The sequence below is a fragment of the Tympanuchus pallidicinctus genome, unplaced genomic scaffold (genome assembly GCF_026119805.1).
Source record: "Tympanuchus pallidicinctus isolate F22 unplaced genomic scaffold, pur_lepc_1.0 scaffold1, whole genome shotgun sequence".
Taxonomy (NCBI): domain Eukaryota; kingdom Metazoa; phylum Chordata; class Aves; order Galliformes; family Phasianidae; genus Tympanuchus; species Tympanuchus pallidicinctus.
Window position 1 is genome coordinate 93,132,226 of NW_026294618.1, and position 10,412 is coordinate 93,142,637.

Genomic DNA, 10,412 nt, shown 5'->3' on the forward strand with positions numbered 1-10,412 from the left:
TAAACATCAATCCTTCCCTGCAAAACTGTAGTGCTTTGAACTGTTTGGTCAACTGGAATACAAAATGAGAATTCTAAAGTCAGTTACTTCAATGGGTTACATCTCCAAATTATTCCAAGTACCTTAAGTTCATTGGTCCTTTAATCAAGAGCCAAGAAAAACCAGAAGTCTTGTATTCTTTGTGTTTCCATGCTCAGCCTCCTGGGAGTCAGCTCAGTGAGCTGCTTTAGTCACCCAACAAGTAATGAACAGCAGGGTTAGAGCAAAGTATCTCTTAGTTAGAAATGCACTGTTTATTCCAATGCACCAAATACAAAAAGCCCTATATTTCCAGATCACTGAACATTAACACAACAAAGGAGTTTTGCATTAGTCTACTTTTAAAAGATCCAAATTCATGCCTGCTGTTAGGCAATAGAAACAACCTTCTAGGACTAAGCCCTTGCGTTTATAAAGACACCACAAAATCCCTTATAATAATGTAAACAAAATAAATCTTCTTCTTAAACTTTAACCTTTTAACTGGAATCCACTTTTTCCTGACATGCATTCCTCCTTCAAGGGCTTCCTGATGGTGAATGACTGAAAGAGAAACAAAAAGGAGTAAGGACGACTCTTACAGCCAAAGCAGCTGAAAATGTGCATGCTGCCCCAGGTTTCCTTTGTTTGGAAACCAGTCCCCCAATTGGCTCTATCCAGAGTTTTCATTTGCAGCTCAGGGCGGTTAGAAATGTTAGGTTTTACATCAAGTAAATTGCAACTTGAAACACGAAAGGGCCAGTTAAAATGAGAGCTGGCTATGATACCTAGGGTAAGACAAGAAGCATGCTCAAGAAGAGCACCTGTGAGGCTCCAGCCATGCACAGATGGATTCTCATCTGCTAAGGTGAAGTGGGCTATAATTTACACATCTCCAGTTTGGAGCTAGCCGTGAGGCTGCAGGTCAGGCTACTAAAAGTCCACTGTCTTCATCCCTGGTTTTGCAGAGGAATTTGCTTCTTTCTTACTTCAGCGTGCAGCTGTGCTGTGCTCTTAACCTGAGTTAAGAGCCAACTGTGAAGATTCACCAAGAATTGAATCCTGCCAAATACTGGTGGTTTCCTTCCTACTTCATCACCTCCTTTCCAGCTGTGCTCAGAACCATTCTGTTTCCTCTGTTACTTGCTACATTTTCCTGCCTTTTCTATTGTCCTTTCCAAGTTTCACTGAAGTAGGTTACCTTAGAGGATTCCAACTAACAACAGTAAGTGGACACAGGACACCTACACTAGAGTTCTTTTCTAGAAACAGCCTTGTTATAAACTTGTGAGTTTTGTAAGAAAACACCCATGCAAATTCAGGTTTTAGAGTTCACGAGGAAAGTTCATGTTTTGTTTTTTTTTTGCTGAAGTTAACCTACATAGCAACCACTACAGACACCAATTAGTTCAATGTAATCAGATGCTGTACTCTACTTTTTTTTCCTACCTTCTCTTTGGAGATGGTGATCTGGACTTTGAGCGACTGCAAAAGAAAGAAAAAGCAATGTGACTCTTCACACAGTAACTTCCATGCACTCTACACTTCTGACCAACTTAGAGCAGTAAGAACTCTGATATTTTTTGTGTACATCAGACACCACCCTTAAGGCTGTTGATAGCAAGTACGCCCAATTTAGAGACTTACTTTAAGCAAGAAGCTGCAATTGAGAGAGAAAACTGCTGAAAGCTGAAGCCCTCAGTAGAAAGTTGCCACAGCTTTGAAGCAGCTATAAAGTGACAACAGGGTAGTGAAACAAGTGAAGAAAAGACAGGACTGAGAACAGCGAGGGAGCAAGAGGTGCCCCAAATCCTGCCAAAATACTTTAGCACCATAGTCATGGGTTAGACGAGAGCTTGCTAGAACCAACAATCCTTCTGGAAGAACTGCGGACCGACCCACGAAAATCAGTTATAGAAAATAAAAGTAATTTTAAAAAAATATATTTAAAATATGATTAAAAAACAGTAATTAAAGACGCTCTTCTACATGCAACTGAGATACTGGTCCAAAAAGATTTGGAATCATGTCCAAAAAAATTACTGAGTGCTAGTTGTGTTTATACGCTCACCTTTTAGCAGGTAAGCCAGATTTAGATCTACCATGGGACCCAGACCTACAATAGGAGAAAAATAAAGCTCAGCAAAGCAGCCAGTGGCATGCACATACAACGAAGGTTAGCTTAACCAGCAACAGCAATTTCACACTACGTAGCATCACGAACCAGAGAGGAATGCTCCGCTCTGGGCTGGAGGCCGTTCTTCGTGACATTGCTGAAGAATCCTTTAGCTCTTACTGCAGAGACTCTGCTTGTCAGGAAGCAACAGAACACACCCGAGAAGCTCCCCAGCAAAGCTTTGGCGACCACTTCTACAAAATAGGAGCCCCACCCACCCCCCTGTCCTTTTCACAAATGGAAGAATACTTACAAGTGTCATTTAAGACAAGATTTTAATTAAACATTCAGCCATGTAAGAGCTGATGCATTCTTCAGTTCTCAATGCCACTTTCATTCACGTAAATTAAACAGTTTTTGTTTGCTATCCCAATCAAAATAGCATTTCAGTTGCATTATATACATGGCTACAAAGACTTCATAATTTGTAAACTATTCTTGGGTCATCTTATGGCTTGAAATATAACTCAAACTTTCCTCATGCATTTTGCATGTTAACATACATATTCAAGGGTTTGCTGTGCTACTTAAGATGTAATTTTCATACGTGCAACAGAAATGCTGTCACAGCTTGAAGCAGTGATTGAGCACCTGGTGGGAAGGCAGGGCCAACCCAGGGGAGCTCAGCTGCATGCAATGTACCTCATTGAGTGGAAAGGGAGGAGCCAGGATCCAGCCCTTCCCAGACCTCATTTAAGGGCTGGCAGTGGAAGGGAAGAGATCTCACTGGAGATCCCTACCTGCCGAGATATTCCAGAGGTAAGTAGATTTTCTTCCTTCATTTCTGTGTCTACAGCTGCTGCATTTGGGCTTTTTTTGCTGCAGCTTCGGATTGTGCCACTCAGCTATTACTGCTGTACTTTCCATCACGTTATAGCATTACGATGCTCTTTTGGCTGTTTCTTTTTGAAGACTGGAATGTGAATCTTTCTGATATTCTGTAATATCACACTGCTGAATTCTGACTCTTCAGAAAGACAATTTCCTTGGTTTTTGCCTGCAACTGTTTACAGCTGCTGTTATCTTGCCTATTATTTTACTGAAATGCTGTGCAGATGCTGTTAGCCAAGTTAAAACAGTTCAGTGCAATTGCTTTTAACCATTCCTGGTCGTTACACTGAGCCGTCATCTGTACCAGTAGCTAACGCTGTAACCAGTTTTCTTATTTCCTCCAAGATCCACACAACAGTTCTTCACGTCTACCCAGAACATGTATTTTATAACATGAGCACAACCTCACTGCAAGAGGCACATCAACATGATTAGTGCCAATCGGAGGCTTTAGAAGTAGGACAATTTACCCTTTCCACAACGGTTCTGTAATTCTAGTCTGTAACTGCACCACTGTTCACCGCTGCAGTTGCATGCATATGAAATCAGCAGTTCAGAAAGTGTCGAGCATCTCCTGTGCAAGAACTGGACCACTCCAGAAGCAGAAGTTACCAAGCAACACAGCAGCATCCCTATCTACAGCAGCCTGCAAGCTGCACTTGGCTGGAAATTTTCTGCATCACTAGCATGTAGGAGCGCTGTGTCAGGACAGCTCTAGGAGTAAGCAACCACCACCATCCCTTAAAGAATCAGCATGCAGCCAGTCCCCTAACGAAGCCTGTCTCACCTCTTCACCCATTCTACAGTAATGGTAAGTGGTAAGCAAGAGCTGAGTTCATAGTATGAATCCTGCCACTGCTTATATTCAGCATTTGGGATTTAAAAAATACAACAAGAAAAAAACTATGCAACATTTCCTGCAAGTTCAAGCATAACCAACAAAGAGCTTTCTAAACCTCTCCCCACAGAACATAATTGCAGATATATTTTGCTTATGGCTGTAAGCATATATACATGCAGCCACAGAATAAAGCAAACTTATGAATTACGAGACACACATGAATGTTATGGTCTCTAGAAAGATGTATGAGAAGTGCAAACACTGCTATGCTGCACAACCTTCTAATCCGTTCCATGGAACAAAAAGAAAAAATGAAGGGGTAGAGGGAGAGCACTCTTCAACTGCTGTCATAAGAAATCAGAACAAGCACTTTACCTGCTTCGAGGCCATACAACAGACCGAGACCTTGAGCGTGATCTGGACCTAGATCTAAAAAAAGAGCAGTGAGAGATCAGCTCTGGTGTGTGAGTCGTGCAGCTGAGATCCTCCAGCGCAGTTCTCTGAAGTCATCAGTGTAACACAAATAGCTGAAGTTACTTAAGATGCTTCTTCAAGTTACTGTCAGCTACAAAAAGTACAGGGACTCAAATAATGTAATATATTTCCTTAGTATAGATAAGGCCAAAGATGGAAAAACAATGGATGCCTATGGAAGAACAATGAATGCCCCATCCCTAGAGGCATTTAAGGCCAGGCTGGCTGTGGCTCTGGACAGCCTGGTCTTGTGTCTGGTGTCTGGACCCTGAGCACAGCAGGGGGGTTAAAACTAGATGATCATTATGGTCCTTTTCAAGCCCTGCAGGCCATTCTATGGTTCAAAACTGACAATATTGCTAGAAAGCGGCAGTAGATTCTGCCAGAAATATCACCCACGTATGAAATCCCACTGCCACAGTTAATTAGACATCATTACTCTCTGTATCACTTAAGACAAAGTAGAAAGCCTTAGCCAGGTATCAAAATCACAACCTTAATTTCAATGCGGTGTGAAAAACATCAGAAATGGCAGTTTTGAATTTAAAAGTACAGGTTTTTAACTTCAAAGTCAATGTTCACATGAGCTCTGGCGTTTCACTCCATGAGGCTATAAGCACTACAAACTGCAAAAAATGTAAGCACTAATTCCAGCCATTACATCTCTTGAAGCATTCTTTCAGCAGCATTGTGTGCTCACAGCATCACATACCTTGATCTCCTTAAAGAGCCAGACCGTGATCTGCGAGGTGAAAATGATCTATACCTACGAGGAGAGATTGACCTGGACCTGCGGTAGGAAGCTGACCTTGACCTACAAAAGAAAAAAAACAAAACACAAGCTATCAAAAGGTATTTTTCACAAAGGATGCAAAGGGGTATCCTTCCCAAATTGAAGGGAAAAGTAAAAATAGTAAAATAAATAGCAAGGCCGCTGCATTTGAAATCTTACCTCCTACCACGGCTTCGACTGCGTGAGCGAGAATACCTTCTTCCTCGGGACCTGGAGCGGGATCGAGACCGGGACCTGGGTTTAGGTTAGAGAAAACACGTATCAGAAAACAGCCTCAGCCAACAGTGCTCGTGAGGCCCTGCTGAAGTCAGAATTTTCAGACAACTAAGAAGAAAAAAAAAAAAAACAACAAAGAAAATAAAACAAAAACAAAACCACACCACTAGCATCTGTCAGTTGGAAAAAATGCCTGGGCCTACTTGTCTTGAGCATTTTTACTACCTAGAAAAATGTTAAAAGCTGAATTACATTGCAGAATTACATTAGAATAAAAAAATACTGTAATGCGTATTTAAAATAAACCTTGCAAGTTTGCAGGTCGACCCTCTTTGGCCCAAGGTCTAGCAGATCTAGACGATCTAGAAGTATCTATAGCCGATCGCTGCATCTAGGTGTTCTCTTCAATCTAACGACGATCAAACTGACAGCCCAATGAGCCAGGGTGAGGCTTGATTGACGCAAGAAGATTTTTCTAGCTGGGAATGTGGTCAATCTGGTGTTCCTCTTTCTAAACCGGAGGGGGGGGCCCCAATTGAAAGCCAAATTTACTGTTACGGCGGTCACCGTCTCAAATTTTCTGCCCTTAAAGAATAAGGTCGAGCTAGGTGGAGATGGCTCGAGGGGATCTGGCCTCTTATGCTGATCACCTCAAGGTCTAGGAGGATCTTAAGTGTCGGATTTGCAAGGCGCCTCAGCATGAAATCTTAAGGCTCGTGACATTCTGAATCAAGGCGACTGACTCAAACGAAGAAACCTGAAAGGTTTTGACCAGGTTGATTATTAAGATAGCAACATTTGATATGTATTAGCAACAAACTGTGATATACACCTGTTGACTTATAACATTAAGAGTTAAAACTGGCTTTTTGTTCGCTAAGAAGCGCTACACAAAGTGAACTGGCGAAGCAACCCCGCCGCTCCATCCCGCCCATACCTGCTCCTCCTCCGGCGGCTGTAGCGATGGCAGTCGTAGGCATAGTGGCCTTTCTCACCACACTCATAGCATCTGTCGTTGGGGTCGAAGGGGCGCCGCGCAGGAGGCCTGTCGTAACGGGAGCGACGGGGCATGCCCGTCGACACTTCCACTCGAACCCTGGAGCCACAGATAATCCTGCAAGACACAGCTCTGGTTAGTCACTGCTTTTCTGCCTGACTCCCATTTCACAGGAGCTGATACTGCTGGCTGCTGCAGGCCAACGAGGTCAGGTGCTGCTGACAGAACAGCCAATGGGCCTCGGCACACACGTACTTCCCATCGAGGCCGAGCACAGCATCTTCAGCATCCCTCGGGTCTTCGAACTCCACGAAGGCGAACCCCGGCGGGTTCCTGGCGATCCACACGGTTCTCAGCGGCCCATAGTAGCTGAAGGCTCTCTCCAGCTCGCCTTTGCCCGCGCCCGTGCCCAGGTTCCCCACGTACACCTTGGTCTCTGCAGGGAAAGCGGCCATGTCAGCGCGAGCCCGCCGGCGGCATCGCGCAAGCGCAACGCAGGGCACGAGACGCGCACGCGGCGCGGCCTCCCCTCCCCCCGCGGCCCGCAGGCGCCGCCATCTTTAACGCCGTCTCCATTTTGCTGCCCTCCCGCTAGCGCCGCGCCGCCCGCCCCTCCGTCACTCTCAGAGCCCGCTTCCTCCTGGAGAGCCGCTCTGCGGCCCCAGCCGACCGGCAGCGCCGGCGGCGCCCGCTCCCCGCCCGCCTCTCCCCGCCGACAATCCTTACAGCCGCCAACCGACAGTAGCCGCCTCCCCACTCGGCCTAGCCCGAGGCAAACCTCCGCAAGCCGCCCATCCCCGGTGCCAGCGGCAGCCCGCTCCCCTCCTCCGCCACGCCGAGCTTTCCCCTCGCGTCCTTCGTCGCTGCCCGCCCTACCATAACGCCCGTAGCGCGACATCGTCCCAGCTATAGGCCGAGCCCCGCGCGCGTCCCTGAGAAAGAGGGAACCGCCTGCGCGCCGCACCCCAACGGCCGCACGCCGGGGCGGGGCTCCGGTCGCTAGAGAGCGCGGGGCGGGAGGAACGCGCTGCTCGACTGTTCGCGCAGATCTCGCGAGAGCTGCGGCTGCAGTGCTGCGCGTGCGCAGGACTGGGTGTATATGGCAGGCGGATGGACCGCGTCGGGATAGAAGTGGGAGGCGCTGCGGGTTTGGGGTGTGCGCGGCGGCCGCTTCGTGGCGGAGTGTGGACCGCGCTGTGTTTTTGGAGCGATCGGTAGGAACCTCACCGACACGAAGTACTTCTTAACTAACCGCAGGAAGAATAAGGAAAGCCTTGTGTTAATGAGGACCTGGGCTTTTTAAAGGTGTTTGTTTGTGCCGACTTTTTTCCTTTAATAATCATACAGCAATTACTAAATCATTCGTTGGTGTAAAACAGTGCCAAAGCCTAAAGCGGAAACACCAAGTTCTTGAGCTGTAAGGAATCCTAAGGAATGAGGTCCTGCCAAATGCTGCTGCTCCAAATTAATGAATGCAGATAGGGAACAACGTTGGTAAAACCTGCTTCTTGCTGCTGCCTCTTCCTGGTAATTTTACACAGCTTGCCCTACATTAAAGGTCATGTATTAAAACAAAGACTGCTGTAGTAAAAAGCTTTCTCAAAACAGTCTTTTGGTTTGTTAAGTCAGAGTCCTTTTGGAAAAAAATACTCTGTGGAAGCTGTTCAACTAAACGTGCAAAGACATCTCCATTAGAAAAGTAATGACGTGAATGTTAGGTCAGATGAGTACCATTTATGTTTCTCATCTATCATCTTTCACAATGCTGTTTAGAACAATGACAGTGATACAGCAGTTTAATGTGTTACCCATTTGTTTTAACTAAACATAACAGTGCATGCTTTGTGCTTTTTGTTTACACCACTTGTAGTCCCTTCTTAAAGTACAAAAATCAGACAAAGGCACCTATACCCAGCACTTTTGGAGAGAGCAGATAGCAGATACAGGCACCCAGAGCAGTTTGTGAGGTGGGGTGTGCAGGCCCAGCTGCTTTAGGCAGGTGTCACTGCTGCTTTTCTAGGTAGCTCTGTACCAAGCCTTGAACCCGAGACAGGATGATCTCGTTGGAGCTGCTGCACTCCTCTGGGCTGTACGGGGGGTCGATGGTTAGCACCCCTGCCACGCACAGCGTTCTGCCCGATTCGCCTTGCTCTGTTACAGGGATGTGGTTTGTTTCCAGCCACTTTTTCAAGTCGTTCTTCCTCTTGTGGAGCTCCTCTGGGCTGTAAGCTTTAGTTTCCTCAGGCTCAAATATTCGGGAAAGCCGTGCCTTCATCTCGTCATCTGCATCTTGCATTATGTTGACCTCCTGGACAGCGTGGCCTAACACAACTAAAATGGACACGGGTTCATTCTCCGGGAAGTTTGCAAGGACGACGCTGTCAGCAAAAGAGGAACATATGATTGATTGTGCTTAACTGAAGATGAAGAAACATGGCCTAAGAGTCTTGGAGATGAGTGCTCAGAAGCCCTGGTGTAACCTAGGCTTTCAGGCAACACCGACAACCCAGCATCTTTCTTAAAAATAGGCTATTCCTTAAAATCATGCAACTGTGTGGCCTGGAATTTGAGACTACTCTAGGTACCAACAAGCAAAACCTTACATTACAATAACAAAGGAAAAAAGCAGAGGTGGGTATCGGAATCTGGACTGAGAATCTGACATTTATGGGCAGCATTCCAACCGTGCTTAAGTCTTCAAAAATTCAGAAACAGTACCTTCATACAGTCAACACTTGGAAAGCTAATAGTGCAATAGTGGCAGCTCACAGGGTAACATCGGAACTTATTAATGATTAATATTTAATTATTGGTCAAAGAGTAATATATTTCTTCTCTTTTAATGAGTACTGCTAGCTTCTTAACTACTGTAGCTTGAGTTCTGCAGCAAGAACACACTGCAGCATGGACAGGCTCGTGATGCAGCTGTTTGCTGTTCTTTTCCTAAGGACACTTATATTACAGAAGTCCTAAAACAGAAGCAGGAAAACAACTTATACTTCTAGAATCTCCTCCTCACATATAATAGAAAATAATCAGAAACCACTTTCTTCCTTTCGTGGAAATTGAAATTCCATAATTCTAAGCCAGCTACTTACTAATATGCTGTTGCCACCTTTAGTGGAGAGAAAGGCTTTGTGTGATACGTCTACTGAAATACGCCTTGATTTTTGCCTGAGCCATCCCTCAAATCATTCACAGCTTAACAGACCTTTCCTATCAAAAAGGCAAGCATCTCCACAAGAATATAAGCACACCAGAGCTACTACATGATGAAACAAGCAGGTTTTGCTCCATGTAAGCTTGCTTCAGTCTTGGGATCTTATTTTCCTAAAAAATTGTTCTCTCTTAGCTTGAGGAAAACGAAAGTTCTGATACTTACCTGGCAGAAATTGGATCAACCGTTAAGACCCATCCTTCGTATTCATTTTTCTCATCTGCTGCAACTTTCACCCTTTTGTTCACATAGGTCTCCCAGTCTAGAGGGCTTTTCTTTTGCCAGTCATTCATACCGGCTACACTCAGTACCTAGTATACAGCCAGATCAACAAGCAGAAGTACTGAATCCCCTCGCTTTGCCCTTCTCATCAGTCTCCAAGTAAGGATCCTCCGTGCGTTTTCAGCACCATTCGCTGCTGCACACGCGAGCTCCCGGCCCCGCCGCTTCCTGCCGCCAGCCCGCCCCCCGCGCGGCTCGTTTGAAAGCGCGGAGCTGAGCACGCTCGGAGCCGGAGTGTTTTGCGAGTGTACGTGCGCGCACGACATTTGTGGATGACAGGCGTGAGGCCAAGCTGCAAAACGAGAAGGCGTAGCGCTCGGTGCAGACGGTGCCTGCCTCCGCCGGGAGGCTGCGAGCCCCTGGCTGCAGCTTGGGCCACCTGCCAACAAACGGGGAGATGCACGGGGTGCGTGAGGGTCTTGGCGGCTTTGCTCAGTCGCCTTCAGTCATGAGTTCTCTTTCCCAGGGCAGCTGCAAACGTGAGCAACTCCCCGCCATTCCAACCTCCTGAGAAGCTCAGTGTTTTCAGACCGCTTAATGAAAAGCTTCCCGGGAATGAAGCAGTAC

At 46.2% G+C, this 10,412-nt stretch overlaps 2 protein-coding genes across 3 annotated transcripts; both read right to left on the minus strand.

Moving 5' to 3' along the window:
* Window positions 1–272: 272 nt before the first annotated feature.
* LOC128075654 (serine/arginine-rich splicing factor 7-like) lies at window positions 273–7,364 on the minus strand. Of its 2 annotated transcripts, XM_052672656.1 has the most exons (9): window positions 7,223–7,364; window positions 6,602–6,782; window positions 6,287–6,463; window positions 5,293–5,367; window positions 5,053–5,154; window positions 4,242–4,295; window positions 2,090–2,134; window positions 1,468–1,503; window positions 273–582 (listed from the first exon to the last, which is right to left on the minus strand). In XM_052672656.1, exons 1-9 carry the CDS (start codon window positions 7,242–7,244, stop codon window positions 558–560), a joined length of 717 nt encoding a protein of 238 aa, XP_052528616.1. In that variant the 5' UTR covers window positions 7,245–7,364; the 3' UTR covers window positions 273–557. The 2 variants fall into 2 exon arrangements, with proteins under 2 accessions (XP_052528616.1, XP_052528626.1); XM_052672666.1 differs by lacking the exon at window positions 2,090–2,134.
* A 760-nt stretch (window positions 7,365–8,124) lies between these two features.
* Window positions 8,125–10,012, minus strand: GEMIN6 (gem nuclear organelle associated protein 6). Its single transcript, XM_052672699.1, has 2 exons — window positions 9,729–10,012; window positions 8,125–8,724 (listed from the first exon to the last, which is right to left on the minus strand). Exons 1-2 carry the CDS (start codon window positions 9,854–9,856, stop codon window positions 8,349–8,351), a joined length of 504 nt encoding a protein of 167 aa, XP_052528659.1. The 5' UTR covers window positions 9,857–10,012; the 3' UTR covers window positions 8,125–8,348.
* Between the last annotated feature and the right edge of the window lie 400 nt (window positions 10,013–10,412).

What these genes read in the sequence shown, in the direction of transcription:
- LOC128075654 (XM_052672656.1), bottom strand. Translation starts at nt 7,244, where the DNA reads ATGTCGCGCTACGGGCGTTATG. An exon ending in GTCGCGCTACGGGCGTTATG is followed by an intron (nt 6,783 to 7,222) that starts GTAGGGCGGGCA and finishes CTTTCCCTGCAG; the next exon opens with AGACCAAGGTGTACGTGGGG. An exon ending in AGCCGCCGGAGGAGGAGCAG is followed by an intron (nt 5,368 to 6,286) that starts GTATGGGCGGGA and finishes ACCTAAACCCAG; the next exon opens with GTCCCGGTCTCGATCCCGCT.
- GEMIN6 (XM_052672699.1), bottom strand. Translation starts at nt 9,856, where the DNA reads ATGAATGACTGGCAAAAGAAAAGCCCTCTAGACTGGGAGACCTATGTG. An exon ending in GTTGATCCAATTTCTGCCAG is followed by an intron (nt 8,725 to 9,728) that starts GTAAGTATCAGA and finishes TTTTGCTGACAG; the next exon opens with CGTCGTCCTTGCAAACTTCC.